A 25,407-nucleotide genomic window follows, 5' to 3' on the forward strand; every position below is an offset into this window, starting at 1 on the left:
TAGTCATCTGTATCTCAGAGCATCTAAAGTCATTCTTTCTTCACTTGGGCCAGGCGGAGGTGACTCCTCCCTGTGGCTGTCCCGGCCCCGCTGGAGAGGAGCTGTCTCCCCCGCTTCCCTACCCTCCATGCCCCCTCCACAACTGGAGCCAGCACACTAAGGAAGCAGCATGGCCTAGTGGATAGATAGAGCACAGGCCCGAGAGTCAGAAGGACCTGAGATTTTCTCCCGGCTCCACCACTTGTCTGCTCAGTGACCTTGGACAAGTCATTTCACTTCTCTGTGCCTCAGTTTCCTCATCTGGAAAACGGGATTAAGACTGAGCCCCTTATGGGATAGGGACTGTGTCCAACCTGAACTTAGAACAGTGCTTGACACATGGTGTATTGTCTTCTCCCAAGTGCTTAGTACTGTGCTCTGTACACAGTAAGCACTCAGTAAATACGACTAAATGAATTGACATGTAGGAGATGGCCTTCCACTCAGTAGCCACTGTCCAAGCTAGGAACGGAATGATTATGCCTTTGCTTGACTCTCCCTCCTATAGCCGAGAGCCGGGACTGATAGAGTACTGGAAACTCTCCAGGTGCCATCCTGAGAAGGGATGGGAGAGTACAGTACAACAGTAAACAGATGCATTGCCTGCCCACAATGAGCTTACCGTCTGGAGGGTAAGAAAGCAACCCAGCAGCTTGAGCCACATAACTTGCTCACAAGGAGCTTACAATCTAGGTGCGATTTGACCAGAATTCTTCCTGGTATGGTAGCTGTTTGTGGGGAGAGGAAGGGAAGAATCCAGGAGATTGAATTGATTGAAGGATTCTAAAGTCTTAGATTTGATATGATACTGGATTTCATCATGTAATTATTAAAAGAAAAATCAGAAATCTCATCTTTTGTTTTCTTTATTTCTCATTTCAGGCAAAAAGAGAAGCAGAGCTCAGTCCTGTGTTTTCCTGGGCTTGACTGATTTCATCGGAAGAGGTGCCAGGACGACTTCCCAAGTCTCGAGCTCATGTCTCTCATGGACAAACACAAAGTGAAGAGGCAGCGCCTAGATCGCATATTTGAAGGTTAGATTCGACAATTGGAAAGCTGACTGTGGTAAAATATTTGCCTGTTGTTGCGTACCGAGGCTTGGACTTATACTTCCACCTATTGAAACTCGTTTTACCGTTGAAGCAGAATTGCTTTTTAGGGTATACGCTAGTCATCGTGGTCAAAAATGAGTTTTTGGTGACCGCGTTTTTGGAACTCAGAATCTTGCCTATGGCGAATTCCTAGCTCGAGCTCTAAAATTAAGGCAATCTACTCGTATTTTGATCGGTTTTCAAACACTGTACTGAACCGTACAAATGTAAGAGAGATAGGCCTTGTGAAGTTTCGTTTTCCTTGTTTTGGCATGCAATTTTCAGTAAGAAGTAAAGAACTGTGGAGAAAGAACACTTTTCAATATTGATGTATATGAATCAACAGATAATAGGAAATTCTATTTCCTTGCTGAGTGTCAGACCGGAGAGAAACCCAGTCACCTTAGTGACTGCTCCGGGCCTCAAACTCATATTGTCTTTCGGACTTCTCTTCTCAAGGTTTCTCTTGAGACCCTACCAAGGTTTCTCTGGACCCTACCAAGAAGTCTGAAGTGTCACAGCGTGCAAGTCTACTCTCTAAAATACACTATTCTTGTATCCCGGCAGGGTAAAGTTCTTGGTCCACTCCATGTCAGTTGTAGTATGTGCCCTTTGACTGACAGGGCGGGATACCCGTGCCTGAACTTGACCGTTCTTTCCAACAGTGTTTCGTGTTATGCCCATGGTGGGGAAAACATTCTGTAATCTCCTCACAGCGTTCTAGCCAAAACGTGCCATGTAAACACGCTGCAGGAGGGACCGAAAAGATTCTTTTTTTTAAGGCCATTATTTTGTTTCGGTCTCACTCTGACATGGGGCAAAGTGGGTGACTTGAAAAAGGTTTGAGTAATTTGTGTTACCCAACTCCAGGGGTCCCATCCTCTGTTTTAATTGAGTTTGGTGCCAAGTTCACTGGGATGGGTGTAGGAAACCCTAATTCTAACGCCAGTTCTGTCACTAATTTGCTGTGTGCTCCTGGACCTCAGTTTCCTCATCTGCAAAATGGAGCTGAGGATTACTGCCGCACTTGACCTCCTAAGGATTCGTGAGAACAGAATGAAAGTTTTCCATCGATGGTTGGTTCTTTGAATGAGAAAGTCCTTTGGAAAAATAAAAATGCCAGACTTTTACACCGTGTTGTCTTTCCCCTTAGTCGTTAGAGCTTGAGAGCAAGGACTTTGGTCTTTTCCTTGTGACATTCTTGTTCAAGAGCTTGGTATAATGCTGTGCACACCTCTCTGACTGTCACAGGTAGAGCCTTTTTGTAGTCGGTGGCTTATTTTGAGATTTCAGATACATTCGTCCTGAAGAGACATAAATCTGTGGTGGAGCAGGTGTCCTACGGTGGCTTTATAGGCAGCCACAAAGGGGATCTCGTTGGAGAATGAAAGGACGAAGGAGGACTGGTTTATGCCTCGCTTTGGTTTGAGGACTGTGGAGGGAGTTACTCTGGATCTGATGCTGTAATCCTCCGCGGCTGGGTGCCCCCCTTTCATTCCATATTACATTTAACAGAAGCACTTGGCAAACAGAGATGGCCCCCAAAAGGTCCACTAGCAGCCATCCCAAGCGGTTGGGGGAAGAAGAGTCCAAAAGGAGATGCCAAGTGTTCAGAGCCGCCTTTTGTTTTTCAGACTGAAAAAGCACGGGACATTTGGAAATGGAGGCCTTGACAGGAGTGATCATACACTGCCGGAAGGCTCTTTTCAAATGGAAACATTCAAATTCGAGTGCTTAGCACACTGCTTTGCATGCAGAAAGAGTTCAATAAATATCACTGAATAAATTAACTCCCACTAGTAAGGGATGGATCTTGTCAGGTTTTGCACCAAGTATTTCTGGATCGGGTCACTTCCTAAAATTTGTGGGTATCAACAGCTGAAGAGTTTCCGTTTCACCGCTGTGGCAGTTGCTGGTTAGAAGGGACGTGCTAGTGATGTACGGATTTTAATTTGGCTTGCTAGGGGGAGGCTCGGCAACCTGTTTTTGCAGAAGATCCTAACACGGTGAAACGCCAGCGGACGGCGCGGGGAGAGACGTTGGGTCTCCAGCCCCCGTCGGGTTAACCGATGGCTCCGTCACGCCTTGCCTGGCCCGCCGTGATGGTGGGACTGCGCTCTGCACCCACTTTGTAGCGGCAACTGATCACAGCCTCAGGAGGGCGAGGAAGGCAGCAGTAATGTGGGGAGGAGGAGGAGGAGGATGGGCACCAAGTGGGAGTTGGCTGCAGGCAACCGGCCTGGAGAACTCTTCAGGGTGGAGCGGGAGAGATGCCACCCCCAGAATAGGGGGGCCTGCTCGGCGCCGTTCTTTCTAGCCAGGGAAATTTTGGCCCCTGTCCTCCTAGCTAGGAAGTTTCCACCCCTCTCTTCAGCCTGAAGGGTTGGGAGTTCGGGGGGAATGCTCACCCCCTGGACTCCCTCTCAGCAACTTTTTGTTCATCTCTTGCCACCCCCTCACTCACCCCCAGCCCTCCTTCAGCTCTGAAAAGTGGCCGAGCAGGAGGCCGTGAGGCCGGTAAAGAGCCTCATACTCAGTCTTCCCCGACCTAGGGGCTGACTGAAGTGAAACGCTCTGCTGGCATTAATGCCCCACCCTGCTAACGAGGGCAGAACTGAAAGGACATTGGGTTGCCCCCAGGTTTGCTGTCTCTGGGAACTGCAATCATCCTTCAGGGCTTCCCACAGCAGACGCCCAACTCACCCCTTGCCCCAGGGGCTTCCAGCCCGGCCCTTGGCCCACCTGCGACTTGTAGGGAGATGGGATGGATGAGAACATTTTGTGCCCACCCTGACTTGCCATGATGCACTGGTCCACAGTGCTCGAGAACTACGTTGGCTTCCCAGAAGCACCCCATGGGGTCCATAAACCTCAAGTTGCCCCCCACCCAGGCTAGAGGGTCGTACGCATCCATATCAGATGTGCGCTAAGACTGCAGTCTTGTCTCATAGACGGAAATAGAATGTTTTTCCCGAAACGCTTCCATCAGCAAAGTAAGCTGGTGACTTTCACCCTCTGAATTAGAGAATTTTTATGGCCGTTCAGCCTGGAAATTTCACCCCACCCCAGAGAGTGCACCCAAGGTAGGTATTTTCCACTGTGGTGAAAGCACGCAGTTCACGGATATACTTTCCTCTGAAACGTAAGACGGAATTTTGGAGTTGAAGCTCTCCAAAAATTTGTATTCAATTGGTTTTCTACTATATCGTCCTTAGTGTTCATTTTATGGTCTTGTTTTCAGTGGAAGTTTTATTTCTGGTGCTTTAAATTAATCTAGTTTTTCTCCTTATCAATAATTAGATATTTTATCAATATCAGTAATTAGATCAATATTTTTGCGGTGGCTAATTCTGAACAATTATACCCAGGAAAAGTAAGCTTTCATATTAGCATTCTCGGCTGGATTTGCACTAGCAGTAACTATGTCCTGTAGGCATTTGGAGGTCATTGACTAAATGACTAAAAACACATTCCATGAGGGGAGATTTATTGAAAAGCGTCATTACAGGAATGCTTGAACCCTAGAATTCTATCTGGGGGACATGAGTTTACTAGCCATTTACATGCATTCATAAGCTTGGCTCCTTAGAGATGTGAAGAACGGTCCATTGATTTTTGTTGTAATGAATGCTGGATGACAGTTTCTGGACAATTGACAAGCTCTGTGTCCTGCTCTCTTATAACTTGGGCCAGTAACAGGGTCCCCGGGGCTTCTCCATCAAGGAGATTGAGTCCGGGCTTGTCTTCAGTCACTTGGACAGTCTCTTAAATGACTGGATTGGTTCCTGTTTACTTGGAACTCTTAAGAGTTGTCTCCCAAATTCACTGCAGCTTTGACGTGGAACGTCAGGTGGGTTGAAGGAGGGTATTCAATCTGGCTTGGATTTTGGGGCGCTCATTATTCGGGAGGAGGGGAAGGAGGGTGTGTTTGTGTGTATACACACACCATACTTGCATTAGCTTCGGGCCACTGCTGGGCCTGGAAGACTCTCAGTTGCGTACCAGAATGGGCTTATTTTCAGATAGTCAGTGCTCCCTGAGGCTGTTGTCATGTGATGCAATAATAATAATAATAATAATAATTGTGGTATTTGTTCAGTGCTTACTCTGTGCCAGGCACTGTACTAAGAGCTGTGGTCAATACAAGGCAATCAGGTTGGACACAGTCCCTGTCCCACATGGGGCTCACAATCTCAATCCCCATTTTACAGATGAGGGAACCGAGGCCCGGAGAAGCAAAGTGACTTGCCCAAAGTCCCACAGCAGACAAGCAGCAGAGTCAGGATTAGAACCCACGACCTTCTGACATTTTTCTATAACATGCTTATAGTGTACACTCCATATGTGCGATAAAGATGTATCAGTGGCAAGATGTGTCAGCATTTGCTGGCTACCCCTGTGGCATGTGCAATGTCTCTGTGACAGGCTGCATGCTCTGTAAAGCCACTCCGAATCTATCCGGGCAGCCTCTTTCTACATGGAGGACATTTCACTCCGAGGAAGCTCAGAGCTTTTAAAAGTGTGTTAAAACAAAACAGCTGAGTTCAGGGTAAACATTTACAAATGCAGTCTTTAAAATGTTCTTAAAAATGGTGTTGTTTTGAGAAGAATTGAGTGACATTTGGGATCCGGCACCGAATGGTTCTCTCATTGACTCATGACTGAGGGAGGTGAGAGTAAGGTCTGCCTACATACAGGGAGGGAATTGTCACCCTAAGGGTGGTGACCTTCAAGGGTTGCCATCAATTCGTGTTATCTTTTGAGAACTTACTCTGTACTGAGCACTTGAGGTCAATCAGTGAGTCAAGCAGGGGCATTGATTGAGGGTGTGCTGCAGGACAGGCTGGGAGAGTAAATTGCAGTAGAGTTGGTAGATACTTTCTCTGCCCACAAGGACTTCACAGTCTAGAGGGGGAGACAGTAAAGTAAATTTTGGATATGTACCTAAGTGCTGAGGGCTTGATGGTGGAGTAAATATCCAAGTTCCTAAGGGGTCAGACCCAAGTGCATAGGCAACAGGGAAGGGAAAACAAAATAGAGAGAAACAGAGCTTAGTTAGGGAATGAGGACATAGTAATTAATCACGATCTCTGCCTTCAAGGTGCTTCCAGGGCTATGGGGAAGACAGCCATGAAAACAAAATTATAGGTAGATTGAATTTTTCTCTCATCTCTTCAACTCTTTACAGAGGGTTAGACATAGGAGCCTGGCTATCGATCAATTGTATTTATTGAGCGCTTTACGGTTCTAAGCACTCAGGGCAGTGCAGTACGAGTGGATTAACAGACACGTTCCCCAACCATAATGAGTTTTCCGTCTAGAGGGGAAGGCGGGCATTAGCATGAATAAATAAGTAATTTATAATCAGTAAATGAAAGATATGTATGTACTTAAGTGCTGTGGGATTAGGGGTGGGGCAAATATCACCTTGCCTATGCAAAGCGGGGCACTGAATCTGATGGCTTGACCGATTGAAGCGTTCTTTACGACGGCTTTCCTATAAGATGGCTACAGGTGCAGCTGTTCTGTCTTTTCTTGGGTATCTCCACACCTTTTTGCTTAAATGTGGACTCCTCACCTCAAAACCAAGATACACAGTGGTATGTTTTGGTTTGACATTAGAGTCTGGTACCCTAAATTCGACAAGGTTGCCTTATCATTACTGTGTTTGTCAATAGGTAGTTGTAAACTCCTGGAGAGCAGGGATGAAGTCTACTAATTTTGCTTCACCACACACAACAGACACATAATAAATGCTTTTGATGGATCCATTCCCTGGACTCCTCATCTTCCATCCCAAATGGTCTGCTCCACCTATTTTTCACCTGAGTGGACCAAACTACCACCCAGCATGTTGGACTGAGCCAACATGGCCAACTGCGTTTTTGGAGGAACATCCCCTAATTCTCTGAAGACAGGCTTTATGGCAGAGCTGTGTGTATTTTTAGTCATGGAAAATCCATACCCTATATATAAAAATGAATAGTGTTTAACATCTGTATCATTCAGTTGATTGCCCGCTATGGAAAGCAGTGTCACTCTCTATTCTTTAGATGCTCTCAAGTATATTTTGTAATGATATCCGACATGTTTGTACTCAGTGTTTTAAAAACAGTTAGTGCTTTTGGGGGGCCAGATGGCAAGCACGATGGCTTTAAATCGCACTAATAGGCAAATGGAGTATTACTTCAGAAAATGATTACATGTGTCACATTTTCCCAAAGGTGACAAAACTGTGATTTTTGCTGCGGCTGCCCAAAGCTATGACGAGTATCGCTAGATGTTAAAATTCCCCCAAACAGTTAGTGACTGCTGCGTCGGAGATGCTTGCGTTTTGTCAGGCATGCTGAATAAAAGATTTTTGGGATCGTTTTAGCCCACATTTCCCCACTATCTTTCTGCAGTGTTTATGCCATGACAGTATTTCATGAGCTCATTAAGTGCTGTTATGTTGATTGTGATAGCTGTTTGGCTTCTGGGTTTCGTTACTGTTTCAGGGCAGTTTGAAACAGTGGTATAGCCACCCAACTGAGTTTCGCTTCTCCTCCTTCCATTGTGAGTAGGGAACGTGTCTACAAACTCTGCTGCATTGTACTCTCCCGAGCGCTTAGTGCAGTGTTGCGCACACGGTTAGCTCTCAGTGCGTGCCATCGAATGATTGATTTAGCTCATCTGCATTTACGTTCTCACTGCCTCCAAATTATTTGTGTGAATCAAGTCACTCCAGGTACAGTTAGCTAAAAAGCCATCATTCGCTGTATTTTACCATTATCCAAACTTGGGGTTTCTTTAACTGGAAGTAGGAGTGGATGGAAAATGATAAGTCTTTGGCTGAAAATAACTCAGTTGATCTTAGAATTGAAATCAACAGAATTTTTCTGTGCACGCAGAATGCTCGTTCAGTTGCGTTTATTGAGCGTGTACCATGTGTGGAGTAGAGAAACAGCGTGGCTTAGTGGAAAGAGCCTGGGCTTTGGAGTCAGAGGTCATGGGTTCGAATTCCAGCTCTGCCACTTGTCAACTGTGTGACTGTGGGCAAGTCACTTAACTTCTCGGTGCCTCAGTTACTTCATCTGTAAAATGGGGATTAACTGTGAGCCTCATGTGGGACAACTTGATTACCCTGTATCTACCCCAGGGCTTAGAATAGTGCTCTGCTTATAGTAAGCACTTAACAAATACCAACATTATTATTACAGCACAACAATAAGCAGACACATTCCCTGCCCACAAGGGTCTTACAGTCTAGATTGTGATGTTCAAAGTGTCAAATGACCCCGCCTCTGCAGTTAAGCCGTGTCCACCCTCTCTGCCCCACTCGAATCCCCTGCTCCGCCAGGTCTCCTTGGATCTCACCGCATCGATACCCAGCCTGGGATCACTTCCACTGTATACATCCTCCATTCAGTCACTTCCTCAGTGATGATCATTGAGCGCTTACTGTGTGCAGAGCACTGTACTAAGCAGTTAGGAGAGGACAATAAAAGAGAGGTGGTATAGTCCCTGCCCACAGGCCATGAGGTAGCTGTTGGTGGAAGTCCAGGCACAAGGACATCCTCAGCTTACTTCACCTTCATGCTCATCTTCTACTATTATTATTGGTAAAATAATAATTAGTACAATAAGTATGGTATTTGTTAGGCGCTTACTAAGTGTCAGGCACTGTACTAAGTGCAGGAGTAGATATAAATTAATCAGATTGAACACAGTCCCTGTCCCACATGGGGCTCACAGTCTTAATCCCCATTTTACAGATGGCGGAACTGAGGCCCAGAGAAGTGAAGCATCTTGCCCAAGGTCACACAGCAGACAGGTGGCAGATCTGGAATTAGAACCCACATCCTCTGACTCCCAAACCCATGTTCTTGCCCATAGGCCATGCTGCTTACTCTTCCCACTCCTCAGCTCGGCAACCATACTTCTCTTCCTAAATTGACTTCAGATTATTAACTCCTTCCCAAAGCTCCCAGTTCCTCTTTGCCTGACAACTACTGTCTTGACTAAATCAGAGCCATTGATTTTAAACTCCCCGACTTCTCCCTCAGCTCCCCAGGTCCTTATTCCACCCCTGTTCACTCCCTCTCTTCCTTTTCCTCCATCTCTCAAGAGATCTTCTAGCTGATTTGCAAATCTACCTCCCTTCACCAGTGTCTTGACCCCCATCTCTTCACACCTTGTAAAACTCCATGCTGCCCACCTGTTTCCCTCCCTGACTGCCTTCTTCAGTTGTTCACTCTTTGATGGTTTCTTTCCCTCTGCTTCCAAATGCATCCACACCTTCCCTGTCCTCAAGAAAAAAATAATCTTTCCTTGGCTGCACCATCGAGGTATCGCCCCATCTCCCTCTTACCATTTCCGCCCTTGAACTATTTATTAAGTAGTTACGAATTCTGTGTTTTTATTCCCATTCATTCACTCTGTGTTTGAGTGACCTTCATTAAGGAACCTTTTTCTTGTTGGTAGAACATATAATGACTCTATTAAGTGCTTACCATGTGCCAAGCACGGTGGTGAGCTGCTGGAACAGATATAATTAAGCTCAGTATGGGCAGGGAATGAGTCTCTTTATTGTTGCAGTGTACTCTCCCAAGCGCTTAGTACAGTGCTTTGCACGCAGTTACTGCTCTGTAAATCTGACAATGAATGAATGTCCACTCCCCTCCAACAGGACGGTTAGACCCACTACTCCTACTTCGTCTCCTCCAACTTCTTCCTCCACCTTCTTTAATTTATTCATTCATTGTCATATTTACTGAGCGCTTACTCTGTACAGTGCACTGTACTAAGCACTTGGAAAGTACAATTCAGAAAGAGAGACAATCCCTGCCCACTACGGGCTCACAGTCTAGAAGTAGAGATTCAGACATCAAAGCAAGTAAACAGGCATCAATAGCATCAATATAAATAAATGGAATTAGAGATATAAATATCAGAACAAGTAAACCAGAAGTTAATATAAATAGAATTATAGATGTGTACATATATACACAAGTGCTGTGGGGCGGGGTGGGTAGAGCAAAGGGAGTGAGTTGGGGCCAGGTGGGGAGAAGGGGGCTGAGGGAAAAGGGGGCTTAATCTGGGAATTCAGCTATGTGCATACCTATAATTTATATTAATGTCCATCTCCCCATCTAGACTGTAAGCCTGTTGTGAGCAGGGAACATTTTCTACCAACTCTATTATAGCGAATTCTGTCTCCACCGCTTAGTCCAGTGTTCTCCCCGCAGTAAGCCCTCAAAAAATACAACTGATTGATGGATCAGACCTCACCAACCCAATCCAAACACTTAGATCCCGCCTCAACTATTGCATCAGCCTCTTGAGGCAAGTTAGTTGGAAAGGTTCATGAGAAAAAGCTGGGCCATTTGGAAGTTGACAAAATGGGCCGATGTGAGACTTGTCAAGTGTGCATTTGTGACACCTGGACATATTTGTTAAATGGCCTTTTCTCCAGTAATGACCGTGAGCTCGTTGTGGGCAGGGAATGCTTTTGATGTTATAGTGTACTCTCCCAAGTGCTTAGTATACTGCTTTGCACGCAGAAAGCGCTCAGTAAATACAATTAATAATAATAAAAATGACACGGTGGTGAGACGGCAGAGGGCGCCAGAACACGCCTGTCACTTTATCCTGCTCTAAATATAAAGCCCGAAGTTCTTTCCCCTCCATAAAGTATGAATTAACCTGTACGGAAATGTCAATTTGGTAAACTTAAATGCTTTTTAAGTGAAGAAATAAATAAATAAAGTTTTGGTGCTGGAAAAATTCCCATTTCCCCCAGCAGTCCAGGGCTAATTAAATTGGATTCCTTGCAATAAAAGCTACCCCCCAAAAAAGATCTCTCCCGGCAGGGTAGCCATCAAATTTTTCAACTGTAACTAATGAAGATGTTTGAAGCAGTTTGAATTTTCCTCAGATCACCCAATTTCAGGTTTCAGCCGCTTGGGGTAAATGCAGTATTTTCAAAAGGATTTTCGGATCCACTTTTTATGACAAGTACATTTTTTTTTTTTTGGAAAGCTATAATATTCTTTCCCGATTTCATCCCTTGTGGTCTCCTTTGGCTTTCTCCCCAGGAATGTAAATAATTCACCAGATATGTTGTCTGAAGAGAAAATGGCCAGATAACATCACAATCCAAAAAGTATGGGACCTCAGTCTGAGAAAATATTTTTAAAAATATACTTTGTGTTGTTTTTTCATTGTCTCAGGTCCTCAATGCAGTATACCAAGGAAGATTGGACGGAAGTAATTTCAACACCCATATGAATTTGTGTTGCCTTTAAACAAAAAATAATTTTCTTCAGTCTCACCAAAACAGATTTTGGAGTTATTTTATAACGCATTTAATGCTCCAACTAGTATAAAAGAAAATTGGAATGGAACTGTTTACTCTTATAGAGCAATATAGCAGAGTCCTAATGAAAAGTATTGTTTTGTACATAAATACAGTTTTTAGGCACTCAGTATTTTGAGACTTAAAAAAGTTCGAAATGAAACAATTTTGAAACAATGAACCCTTTCCCTTTATGAAAGACTATAAAAGTAGACATTTCATAACATTATCTGTGTAGGCCCAGTAGAACTCTCCCCAAATTATCCCAAGTATTCTGGTTGAAAAGGAATGTTTACCACTCTGACATAGTTTAAAAATATAACATAAAAATGACAGGGAAATAGCTTTGATTTATTATAATTTATTTTGATTTATTATTAGATTTATTATTATTGTTATTGACCTTATAGGAGACCCTGAAGTATGATATTTTCTCACAAGTTTTCCTTAGTCTTATGCCCCAGTGCAACGTAATACAATGATCCACCAGTTGAATCTCCACATTCAAAGGACTGCTAAGCGGGTGGGTCACATGACTTCTCAAATAAAGAATCATTTGCTAACATGGAAAAACCCAGAAAATTAATTCAGCCTCCTAAATAATTCAGCCGTTAGGAAACTGTTGAGCTCCTTTGGACACTCTGTTCTGCCACAGTATGTTCTCTCTATGTGATTTGTATGCCAGCAGAAGTATTATTATTATTATTGTCATTATCATTAATAACTAACAATTGTATTTGTTAAACACTGTGTGCCAAGCATCATACTAAGCACTGGACTAATCAGGTCCCACGGGAGCTCACCATCCAAGATTTAGACTTAAGTCTAAGTAGGAGGGATAACAGATATTGATTCCTCATTTTGCATATGAGGAAGCTGAGGCACAGAGAACCGAAATGACTTGTCCAGGATCACACAACAGAGAAGTGGGAGAGCTGGAATTATAACCCAGGACCTCCGACTCCCAGGCCCGGTCTCTTTCCATTCCGCCACGTCATTTCTAGGAAACATTCTTTCAGCCGTCCGAATTTAGGCAGACACCGTGTTGGAGAAAATGGTCGTGCACATGTACGTGATGTTGGACATTGGAAGAGGGCTGTCTGCAAGAACTCAGACCCGTTACAACTAAGGTAGATGATAGTAGCAGAGGCATTTGATTCTTTTTTTAATGTCTGACTTTTCAAGAAAAGTGAAGTGGGAGAGGCAGTGTACACATTAGGAGCGGGAGAAATCAAATTGAAGTGCAGGGGGAAGATTGGGTAAAAAGCAGTAATCCTGTAAATGGGTTATATTTATTCACTAGTTCAGATTTTGATGCCTTGCATCCAGGGTACTAAAAGAATTGGCTAAAGTAATTGCTGGCCTCCTGTCAGAAGATTGTGAAGACTTGGGAACATTCCACTTTAGAGCCTATATTAAAAAGGTGCAAATTGGAATTACCCTGAGAGTCTAACTTCTCCTCAGAAAATAGCGAGGAAAAGTCATCCTAAAATCTATCTGTCAACACGTTAGAAAAGACAAGATTTAGAGAAGAGCTAAAACAGGTTTGTAAGAATTTATCCTATTTTTAGTCAGCTACAGGTCTGGCAGGATGAAGTGAAGGAATTAATTTAATCTTGCTGTACTCTAGTAAGGATTTTTGACTCTTTCCCTGCAGGACATTCCCAACCATGAGCAAGAAAGTAACGTGGCCTAGTGGAATGAGAATGGAACGGGGAGTCAGGAGGCCTGGGTTCTAATCCCGGCTCCGCCACTCATCTGCTGTGTCACCTTGGGCGAGTCGCTTCACTTCCACATGGCTCAATTTCCCGTCTGTAAAATGGGGATTCGGTACCTCCTCTCGCTATGTGACCTTTTGAGACAGGGGCTGGGTTCAGACTGATTAACCTACATGCTACCTTGTTTTTTGCTGTCAAATCATCTCCGACCCATAACGGCTATATGGACACATCTCTCCCAGAACGCCCCACTCCATCTGCAGTCATTCTGGTAGTGGATCCATAGAGTTTTCTTGGTCCAAATACGGAAGTGCTTTACCATTGCCTTCTTCCGCGCAGTCAACTTGAGTCTCCGCCCTCGACTCTCCCATGCCGCTGCTGCCCAGGACTGGTGAATTTTGACTCGTAGTGTATTGCCTTCCGCTCGCTAACCTCTGCTCAAGCTAGGAATGGAATGGGTATGCCTCTGCTTGACTCTCCTTCCCATAGTCTAGACTGGTAGAGTCCTGGAAGCTCTCCGGGTGCCATCCTGAGAGGACAACTTATATCTACCCCAGCATTTAGAACAACAGCATTTGACACCTCATAAATGCTTAACAAATACCATATTACGATTATGCGATCCAGGCTAAGCCAGAGTCTCTGCCTCCGGTCTTGGACTCAGTGCTCACACCCAGCTCCTTTCATACATGCCTGTTCTCCTGTTCCTCAGAGTCGCAGCAGCCTGAACAAGTAACAGGAGAAACTCCTCTCAAGGCCCATGCTCTGTCTAGAATTCTGCTCTATTATATCCATCGTCCAGAACCCTGTTATATTGTTATTGATAGTATTTACTGAGCACTTACTAGGTGCCGAGCACTGTACTCAGTGCTCAGGAGAGTACAGTACAACAGAATTAGCAGATACATTCCCTCCCCATAATGGCTTACAGCCCATAATACTCTCCAAACACTTAGTGCAGTGCTCAGCGAACTGTAAGCGCTCAGTAAATATCGATCGATTGTTGCTTCTGGGAGTAGGGTTGCTTTCTGTTGTTCCCTCAGCAGTTGCCAACAGGGGAGCTAATGGCGGCAAGGTACATTGTCTGCATTTCTTGCCTCAGCAAGGCCAGTGGGATGGAGTTCAGCTATGGAAGGAGCTGTCATTCAGGTGAAACCCTAGGGGATTTTGTGTGTATGTGTGTTTGTGTGTGTTTGGAGTGGGGGCAGAGGTTCTTGTTGAAAATTTCTGCTCTAGGCCTTACTCCTCAAAGATGGGTGCAGTTTCATCTTGGTGAAACCTCACAAATGATGTTCCACAAGGGATCGTCTGGAGCTGATGTCACTTAAACGTAGTAGTAGTATTTATTATTACTTATTAAGTAATGTTATAAGTTATAAGTATTGTTATTACTTCTTAAGCATTCACTTACTGCTTTGTACTGAACCTAGAGAGAAAAGCGCATACGTGAAAATTAGCCCCATTCCTTGGCTGATAATCTAAGAATTGGGGAGGGGGTTGACAGAGGGACACAGTGGAAAAGGAAAGAGTAAAAATGCAAAAATGGTATAAAAGAGAACAGTAGTAATATGTACATCAAGAGAGAAAACGCTGGTATTTGTTAAGCGCTTACTATGTGCCGAGCACTGTTCTAAGCGCTGGGGTAGACACAGGTGGATCAGGTTGTCCCACGTGGGGCTCACAGTCTTAATCCCCATTTTACAGATGAGGTAACTGAGGCACCGAGAAGTTAAGTGACTTGCCCAAAGTCACACAGCTGACAAGTGGCCGAGCCGGGATTTGAACCCATGATCTCTGACTCCAAAGCTCGTGCTCTTACCACTGAGCCACGCTGCTTCTCAAAGACACAGTAGCTGGAGAAGCAGGGTGGTCCAGCGGGAAGAGAACAGGCCTGGGCGACAGAGGGTCTGATTTCTAATCCCAGCTCCACCTCTTGCCTCCTGTATGACTTTGGGCATGTCACTTCACCTCTCTCGGCTTCTTTTCCCTCATCTGCAAAATAGGATGCAGTGCTTGTTTTCCTTCCCACTTGTGCCTGCTCCAGTGCTTCGTTCAGTGCCTGGCAAATAGTTAAGCGCTTAACAAATGGGCTTGGGAGTCAGAAGGCCTTGGATTCTGATTCATTCATTCAGTCGTATTTATTGAACGCTTACTAAGTGCAGAGTACTGTACTGGGCACTTGGAATGTATAATTCGGCAACAGATGGAGACAATCCCTACCCAACAACAGGCTCACAGTCTAATCAGAGAAGCAGCGTGGTTTAGGGAAAAGAGCTCGGGCTTGGGAGTTGGAGGTCATGGGTTCTACTCCCGGCTCCGCAACTTGTCTGCTATGTGACTTTGAGCAAGACACTTCACTTCTCTGTACCTCAGTTACCTCATCTGTTAAATGGGGATTAAGACCGTGAACCCCAAGTGGGGCAACCTGATTACCTTGTATGTACCCCATCACTTAGAACAGTGCTTGGCACATAGTAAGCGCTAAACAAATACCGTCGTTATTATTATCATTATTAATCCTCACTCTGCCACTTGTCTGCTGTGTGGCCTTGGGCAAGTCACCTCACTGGCCCTCAGTGACCTCATCTTTAAAATGGGGTTTAAGATTGTGAGCCCTATATGAAATAGGGACTGTGTCCAACCTGATTAACTTGTTTGTACCACAAGTGCTTAGAACAATGCTTGGCACCTAGTAAGCGCTTAACATTATTATGAGGAAAGGATGGCTGTGGATCACTGTGACCATCTTTTCACCTTCCCAGACAGAAAAGCCTCAAGTAGGGGTTGGTGTTGGGGGACTGGAGATCATATTCATTAGGTTTGCCAGCGGTTCAAGCTGGAAGATGGAGGAGATGGGGAAGTGGCACCTTGAAATTCCCAGAACCCGTGATTTTGGCCCCCTTCATCCCACCTGCCATCCATGCAGGGGGACTTCAGAAACCCCCTGCAGGAACAGAGGAAGGTGGTCATTATCAATCAATGGTATTGATTGAGTACTTACTCTGAGCAGAGCACTGTGCTATTGTTTTTACGAGATGTTCTTCCCCTTGACGCTGTTTAGTGCCATTGTTCTTGTCTGTCCGTCTCCCCCGATTAGACTGTAAGCCCGTCAAACGGCAGGGACTGTCTCTATCTGTTGCCGACTTGTTCATCCCAAGCGCTTAGTACAGTGCTCTGCACATAGTAAGCGCTCAATAAATACTATTGAATGAATGAATGAATGAATGCTACACGCTAAAGTTGAAGCAGAAACCCTTCCCTCTGGGTGTAGAGGATCGGGGGAGTCATGGCAATCTCTCATCCCACTAGGGTGCTCAGTAACAGGGCCTAGTGGATAGAGTATGGGGCCTGAAAGTAAGAAGGACCTGGGTTCTAATCCTGGCTCTGCCACTTGTCTGCTATGTGACCTTGGGTACATTATATTTCTTTTCTGTGCCTCAGTTACCTCATCTGTAAAATGGGGATTAGGGTTGTGAGCCCCATTTGGGGCAGGGACTGTGTCCAACTCAAGTATCTTTTATCTACTCCAGGACTTGGTGCAGTGCCTGGCACTTACTGCGTCCTTAACAAATACCATAATAATATTAATAATTATTATTATTATTATTATTGCATGGTGGAGTGCATAGAGAATCGGCCTGGGAGTCAGAGGTCATGGGTTCTAGTCCCGGCTTCACCACTTGTCTGCTGTGTGGTCTTGGGCAAGTCACATAGTGGAGGCTCTGTAATACCCTTGATGGTTTTCATAGGGGCAAATGCAGGATTTTCTTAGGGAGTAAATCAAACAATGGAAAAAAGATGGGGTGGGATGTACTCAGCAGGTGGAGTAGAAACAGACCTTGGGTAAGTGACTTCACTTCTCTGTGCCTCAGTTCCCTCCTTTGTAAAAGGGGGGTGAAGATTGAGAACACCATGTGGGACATGGACTGGGTCCAACCCGGTTAGCTTGTATCTACCCTAGTGCTTAGTGCAGTGAGGGGCACATAGTAAACACTTAACAAATGCCATAAAAACAGTAAGGGGTCAGGTCATTCCGGCTTGACCATGCTGCTTTGGCCATCAGTTCTGCTGGGGCACCAACACATTCAGGTTCTGTAATGTTATAATTATTATTGCTGTTATCATTATTATTATCATCATTATGGTACTTGTTAAGCATTTACTTTGTGCCATCCATTGTACTAAGCACTAGGTAGAATGAAGTTAATCAGGTTGAACACTATCCCTGACCCACATGGGACTCACAGTCTAAGTAGGGGAGACTAGGAGTTAATCCCATTTTACAGAAGAGAAAACTGAGGCCCAGAGAAGTTAAAGTGACTTGCCTGAGGTCACCCAGCAGACAAGCGGCAGGGCCGGGATAAGAACCCAGGCTCTCCGACTCCCAGGACCGTGCGCTTTCCGCTAGGCCACGCTGCTTCCCGCTGTCGCTGTCGATCTCTCCTGCCATCTCACTTCGGGGCCTGGGGATGGTGAAGATCTTGTGTCAGAACCCGGGCCCAAGAGTGGTAGCTGCCAGCGTGATAACTGGGATTTATTTATTCCTCCTCTGTGTATCTGAGCTATACGGATACATTGTTGCTAATGCCTGAATTAAGGGCTTTAAGGGGCAATAAACTAAGTTAGACGAACATTATTTAAGAAAGCAGCATCCTGAGATACTTAAATAGTGGAGCAGCCTGGAAGATCTTTGTTACATACAGGGACTTCGTCTAGTCTAGGCTCTGAGGAGAGTGAAAGCACTCTGTGAATAGTACGGCTTAAACGAGAAGTTGCAATGGCAAACGCGAGTCACTTAGACTAAACCTAGGAAAGCATTTTTCGACAGCGAGAGTGGTACGATGTGTCTCAGTGGGAGAAATGCCTTCATCTGGAAGCCTTGAGGATCAGAAGAGATTCTCATCAGTTTGGCCGGTTAAAGTGAGATCCCTGCCTCCGAATTGGTTATAGATAGGACGAACCCTCAAAGAACTTCCTGGCCCCAAGACTTCTTTCCTTGGAATAATGCAAGTGCCCAAGGTCTGAGCCTGAAAAAGTCTGAAGATTCTTTTGCAAAGCCTTAAACAGTAGCCAAATGACTGCTACCGTAGCCCTCGCTATACATCGGTTTGTTTGAGAGGTCTTGCAAATTTTATCCACAGTATATTATGTAAATAACATTAAACCTCATCATTTTGTTTCCCACCAAATTGCATTAGTGTTTTTTTAGGAAACAAGGTTGGAGTGGAAGAGGGAATCTTGAAACCTGTGTGTGTTTTCTGGGTATCAGATGCCACCCCAAGCAGGTGTTACTTAGCATCTGGCAGATGTTTTGGAAACTTTTTTTTTAGTTTATCTAAACTGCAGATGGTCCTGTTTGCCTCTTTCAGTGTAGTGCCTCCCAAGCTTGTTCCCTAAGTACTGTTCTGCTCCGGCATAGGGAAGCACCATCTATTTATCAAACGGAAAATAATATAGGAACGGTTCTTTCTGCTTGCCGTCAACAAAAGCAGCTGCACTCTGGCCACCCTTATCTGCGTGAGTGCCTCCATTGGAAAAGGCTTTTCTGACAAGCAGCGCAAGTTCAGGATTGCAAAATTTAGGGCATCTAAGTCAGAAAGACTGGACTTTGATGTTTAGAAACAATGTAATAATGCGGAATGAATTAGTTGTCATAGAAACTGCTTTGTTTTAATAATTTGGGGTGGTCGGTAGGAGGACAAATAGGAAGAATTTTAATTAAATGTTGTGAAGTGTGAGGGGCTTTGTTCATTAATGTTGAAATTAATTTGATTTTTATGTATGATCCAGGATTGGGCAGGGGGTGGGTGGCAGAGTCCATGTTCTTCTCAGTTTATTTTAAAGTCACTAATTGGAATTTAAATACTGTATTTTGCAATGGTGAGTTTCTTGATTTCCCAACTGAAAAAATATCCCTTGTGCTCTGTCGGGAGATTGTCTTCAACAGTATGTCTGTGGTTTGTTATTTGACAAATCTTGGCAGCCTTCTAATCCAGCTAATGTTGAAATTTTCATAAATTTCTCTCTGGGATTGGCTCAATGGCTCCTTTAATTCATTCAGTTCTCTCTACTTCAGAAAACGATAGCCAGAGAAGCTGAATTCAATCAGTCGCGGAACAAGCTTAGCCTTGAATCTCCTTTCCTTGGGGCCCCATTGACAGGCTTGGGTTTTATTTTTTGGTTTTGGTTTTTAAGACCAAAGAGGGCTACTTAGACTGAACCTTAAAATCTTTTCAATGGACTCAAATGCAGTGGAATATACATATTTTTGAAGTGAAATACCAAGGACCCGGTGAGGGTTTTGTTCTTTAGCCATTTAGCCATCAAATCCTGACAGTTCTCCTGTAAAGTGGTAATGGCTTTTTTGAAGAACCTCATGTTGAAGAGACATCACCTTGTCATACTTCTGTCTTGACTGATGCCCCGCATTTAGGTTGGAGGCAGTTTCTTCCAACAATGTTTTGCATTCTACTCTAATAGTCATATGTTGCTGCTAGATTTTTCCTAATTTCTAAATAATATTCTGTACCAAATATATAATGAAAACATGCATTATCAACCTGTCGATTGCATTTATTGATCCTTGACTATGTGCAAATCACCAAACTAAGCTCTTCGAAGAGAACAATAAATGCATTCTCTGTGTACCAGGAGCTTACAGTCTACAGGTAGTCAGACATTTATTATTATCATTATTATTTATTTACTTAAATTCTAGTTCTGCACATAGGTGATGTGGGGCTGAGGGTGAGACGAATAAAGGGTATTACAGTAGAACTGATGGAAACTTCAGTTTGGTGTAATTTTTTTTTATCAAACTGAGAGGATTTCCTTCATCCCCTAGAATCTTTTTTTTTTGGTGGGGGGGAGGGTATTTGTTAAGCACTTACTGTGTGCAAAGCACTGTACTAAGCACTAGGGGAAGACACAACAAATGGAGTGGACACAGTCCATGTTCCACATGGGACTCACAGCCTTAATCCCCATTTTACAGACAAGGTAACTGAGGTCTAGAGAAGTGAAGTCACTCTCCTAAAGTCACACAGCAGTCAAGTGGCAGAGCCGGGATTAGAACACAGGTCCACCTGACCCTTGGCCTGTGATCTGTCCACCAAGCCACGCTAGTTATAAATTAGGGCAGTAAAGAGTACCTATAGAAGAAAATGAAGGACTCTTTTGGGGCTAGAGAGTTAAGGAGAATCGCCTCAGGGAAGTGGTGGTCTCTCATCCAGGGCAGCTTCTCTTTTTTCGCCCCCCATTCAGTTCTAAGCTGTTGGCAGGGGGAGTCCTGCAGTCATTCATTCACTTGTACCTATTGAGTGCTTACTGTGTGCAGAGCACTCTACTAAGCACTTAGTAAAACAAAAATATATCAGACACTTTCCCTGCCCACAGCAAGCACAGGCACTCATCACTTGACAGGGAGACACAGTTTGGAGGGTCAGGATTGAATCACATGGACATACTTTTAAAGACAATCTCCTGACAGAACACAAAGGATATTTTTCAGTTGTTAAATCAAGAAACTCGCCACTGCAAAATACAGTATTTAGATCCCAATTAGCCGCTTTAAAATAAACTAAGAGAGGAACATGCATTTCACCCCCGGCCCAATCCTGAATCATATATAAAAATCTAATTTCAACATTAATGAACAAAGCCCCTCACACTTCACAACATTTAATTAAAATTCTTCCTGTTTGTCCTTCTGGGACACCCTGGAAGAGAGTACGAGCAAGGCACTCTGGGAGAGGGCAGGGTGACACCAGATAGTCAAAGGAGGGTGGGAAACCTTGTTGATAACCACAGAGACTATGTTTTGAAGTGATGGACTATCCAGAGAAAAGGTATTCCTGAAAAATGAGATTTTATTATTTCCAATCAAAAAATATATTATTCAATTCTCATAAAGCAATTTCAATTGAAAAAATGAAGTTGTCCCTATAGACTTCAAGGTATTGGATCTTAACATCCATAAGATCCATGATGAATGGAAAAAAATTGGTTTATATTAGGGCTCTGGCAACCTCTAGTTCAGTAATTCATTTTGATTAATCTTTATAACAATGTTCCTTACCTATTGGTAATCTGAAATTTCAGTCATTTTTCAGTCAGCCTCAATTCTCCCATGACTTTGTCTCAGTTTTGTCATTGTTACTAAGCCAGTGTTTCATTAAACTCGGAGAAATGAAATAAGCATGTTTTCTTTAATTGTAGTTGTCAAAAACAAGCATTTGAAAATAAAATCTGTAAAGTTATATATGGCCTGTACTGAAGGCAAAAACTAATGGGTTGATACAAATTATGACCCACTCAGTGTAAAACACTTCCTCAAACTGACATGTACTTTATTTAAAAAAAAAAAAAGATGCAATGAAGAGAAATGAATTTTAAGTCTGTTTTACATTAGACTATAAATAAAAGTGTTCATTCACGGTAGAAACTACAAATTAAGCCAAGGCATCGAAAAAATGTTTCCTGGTATGTAACATTTGGAGTCAGGTCCTGTTTTAGCAGTCTGTTTTAGTAGTGATGGATGTATAAATTGGGGATCCGTTTGAACCCACTACAACTCTTTCGTGACTACAAATAGTACATTGTAGTATCAGAGATAAAACAAAATGTGGGTGTGGCTAGTTAGATTAATTTTATGCTTTTCAAGGTTGGAGACAAAACAAGAGAATGAGTAGCTTTTTGCTTTTTTAAGAAAATCAGTTGTTTATTACAGATCTGGAATCATGCTCATTGCTTTGTTGTTAACCTTCTTTTGTAGTCCACAATTGAAGAGCGCCATACAGTTGATGTTAGATGGTATACTCTTTGCCTGGAGATAATTGAGCAATGCTTGAATGTTGAGGTTTCAGGGGCTGTTTGCAAAAATTCCCAACTCATTGAATATTCAGTAAATCCTGGGGAATGCAACTTGAATGGAATGTTTTAAAAGTCATAATGCCCCCCAGGAGCTGGCCTAGAAATGATTTCGGACATGTTAATAATGAAGAGAACACTCCTCCGACTTCAGAATATAAGAGGAAGAAATATGTCGAGGAACTCTAATGGCTCTGAATAAATCAGCATCACAAGTATTCACTTTGGATGAGTTGACCAAAAATGAATTATTCAGTCTAAGAGTGACAGCAGAGGAATCCAAAGAAGTGTGTAGAAAGAATTAGAAATGCGGAGGAAGATGATCAGGAGAATAGGATTGTGAAAAGGGCAAGGGAAGAATAACAATGATGGTATTAAGCACTTACTGTATGTCAGACAACTGGGATAAATCACTAGGGGAGATGCCAGGTAGCTTTGGGACAGGGACCATGTATTAGAAGAAAGAAGGGAAAGTATATTTCTCCATCTCTTCATCGGTGAGGAACCCAGATACACCAAAGTCTGTCTCCTGCAATCTTTTCTCAAACAGTATTAATAATAATGGTAATAGTAATAGTACTTGTTAAGCGCTTACTAAGTGCCGTGCACTTTCTCCAGTGAAGCAGTGTGGCCTAATGGGTAGGGCCAAGGAATCTGAGGACCTGGGATCTCATCCGGATTCCATCGCTTGCCTGTTGCGTGACCTTGGTCAACTCATTTGTCTTCTCTATGCTTCAGTTTCCTCATCTGTAATACTGGGATTCAATCTTCAGACTTAGCTCTCGAGTCCCACGTAGGACAGTACCTGTGTCCAACCTGATTATCTTTTATCTACTCAAGATCCTGAACTCATTATGGGAAGGGAACATGTCTGCTAATTCTGTTGTTTTGTACTCTCCCAAGTGCTTAGTACAATGCTGTGCACATAGTAAGTGTTCAATAATTGCCTTGAATTGACTGGTTGATCTACTGCTGCACTTAATACAGTGCCTGGCACAGAGTAAGCGCTTAACAAGTACCAAAATGAAGTCATCATTGAAGAGCCAGAGTTAGGAATTCTATACTGTATTGAGGTTCAAATCAAGTCAATCATATTTATTGAGTGCTTACTGTGTGCAAAGCACTGTATTAAGCGCTTCAGACAGTACACTATAACAATAAACAGACACATTGCCGGCCCACAACCAGCTTACAGTGTAGAGGGGGAGACATTAATGTAAACAAATAAATAAATTTCAGGTATGGCAAACTTGCCCAGTTTCTTAAAGCATGCTCAGCCTCCCCGTCGAAAACAAGTTATTAAGAATAATGTGTGGCTTCTCAATAAATTTGTCATGGATGGAAGAAGCAGTTACTTGGGGGTGTTCTGAGGCATCCGCTCTTGGGCATGATTGAGAAACAGTGTGGCCTAGTGAGAGGAGCTCAGGCCTGGGAGTCAGAGGACCCACTTTCTAAACCCAGGCCTATCACTTAACTGCTGGATGACTTTGGACAAGTCACTTCACGTGGGAGAGCACAATACAACAGAATAGCAGACATACTCCCTGTCCATGCTGAGCTTGCAGTCTAGAGGGGGTGATGGGTATTAATATGAATAATATGAATAAAGAAGTCACTTAGCATTTCTGTCCCTCAGTTCCCTCATCTGCAAAATGGGCAATCAGTCCCTGTTATCCCTCTTGCTTAGATTGTGAGCTCCTGATTGTCTTGTGTTTATCCCTGGGTTTAGTGATAAATAGTAAGTCCTTAATTTAGAAAAGTGTCCAGCGCTTAGAACAGTGCTTGATACATGGTAGGCGCTCAACAAATACCATTATTATTATTAATTAAAACCTTTTTTCAAGCCCAAAGGACAAGAAGGATCAGTGGTGTTTCCGGGGAATTACCTGCTAGGATGTGCTTTTTCTTTGCCTAGTCTGTTAGTTAAATGGCTCCCTTCAATCCATAAATTTGACTATTTAATTTGAAGAGTGGTCATTTTGTGTGTATGTCCTGCTTCTGGCTAAACCAATGGGGTGGATGCAGTTTGAATGTTTGTATGCCAGTGATCGTTTCCAGTTTCTAGACAAACGTAGATATAATAATTGTGGTATTCGTCAAGCGCTTACTATGTTCCAGGCACTGTATTAAGTGCCGAAAACGTATCTTGATATCTTGACTACAGCAAAGGTCACCCTGTTGAGGCACGGTGGTTTGCATGAAGCCGTGACCTAAAGGTTACCATCCACAGCTTGGAATGATATCTTTTGTGGAAATCGCATAATGAATGAAAGAGTTTGTGGTTCAGTTCAAAGGTATTCACATCTTTCATTGGTTGGTTTAAATGTTCTATAATTCGCACATGCAATTTAGAATCTAACAGTATGTATGCCTGATTTCATTTTGATCTCCATATTGCAGAACAAGGCTTGTTTATTGTTCAAGGGACATTATTTCTGCATAATGAAGCAAGTGAAACATGCTCAAATAGGAAATTTTGAGCAAAATAATACCTCGGCTAAAAAGCCTGAGATGTAGTTATCGTCTGGCTCCCCCATGATTCAGCAGTTAGGCTGTTTTTGTGCATGTAAAAGTGTTTTATACTTTGTGGAATGTTGCAGCCTTTGGGAGCAGGCAGCTCAGGACTCTACAAAGGACATACCTTAAGGACACTGCAGTAGCAATATTTTGCTGTGTCACTAGATTATATCATGCGTAAAGGACATGGATCCTTTTATCCCGGTGAATTTGCTACTGGTGATCTCAGTTGTATTTCTGACTGCTTGAAAACACGCTGGTGGTGTTGAGTGATTTAAACAGCTTTTTCGGTCAGAAGGTAATGTATCCCTTTCTTTTAAGCCCCAGTATATTTCTCAACCATCCAAGTAGACACAGTGTAGACAACATTCCACGCTATGCCGTTCTGTTAGGTAATGTGAAGGTTTTTCTGGTGCACTGTATTTAAGACATGGTAGCTTTTAGTTTGTGGTAGTAATATTCCGAGCGTGTGAAATAAATCAATAGTTAAACCATTACGTTCACCTCCCTGTATTTACTGAAACTCTTTACACATAAATTGTTTAAATGAATTGGCAGGGTGGGCTAATGTATTAAGGGATTAGGACATAGCTCATTTCTTCCGAGATGGGCGTAAATTGATGTTGGTTATGAAGACAGCCTTTAGCCAGCCTGTCTGCAGAATAATTAGGGAAAATATGGAGTACTGCTCTTGATTCTGCAGTCACTTAAATTAATTCAGCTTTCAACAGAGTTGGGGCTTCCCTTTTATTAAAAAAAGAAAAAAGAAATCAAAGACCCTGAAATTCCAGTGGTTATTAGGTTTGTTTATTTGATTTTTGGATTAAATTTGCAGAGT

At 43.3% G+C, this 25,407-nt stretch overlaps 1 protein-coding gene across 3 annotated transcripts in view; it reads left to right on the forward strand.

Annotated features, from left to right (window-relative positions):
- CTBP1 (C-terminal binding protein 1) overlaps positions 1 to 25,407 on the forward strand; it is a 330,982-nt gene that overhangs the window by 86,946 nt on the left and 218,629 nt on the right. For 2 of the 3 annotated variants that reach the window (XM_029083107.1, XM_029083106.1), the window contains exon 3: positions 922 to 1,073. In XM_029083107.1, coding sequence (XP_028938940.1) covers positions 1,016 to 1,073 — 58 coding nt within the window. In that variant the 5' untranslated portion in view covers positions 922 to 1,015. Of the gene's footprint in view, positions 1 to 921; positions 1,074 to 25,407 lie in introns of those variants that run through there. The other variant, XM_029083109.2, reaches the window with a different exon arrangement.

This window comes from Ornithorhynchus anatinus, chromosome 18, assembly GCF_004115215.2.
Source record: "Ornithorhynchus anatinus isolate Pmale09 chromosome 18, mOrnAna1.pri.v4, whole genome shotgun sequence".
NCBI lineage: Eukaryota > Metazoa > Chordata > Mammalia > Monotremata > Ornithorhynchidae > Ornithorhynchus > Ornithorhynchus anatinus.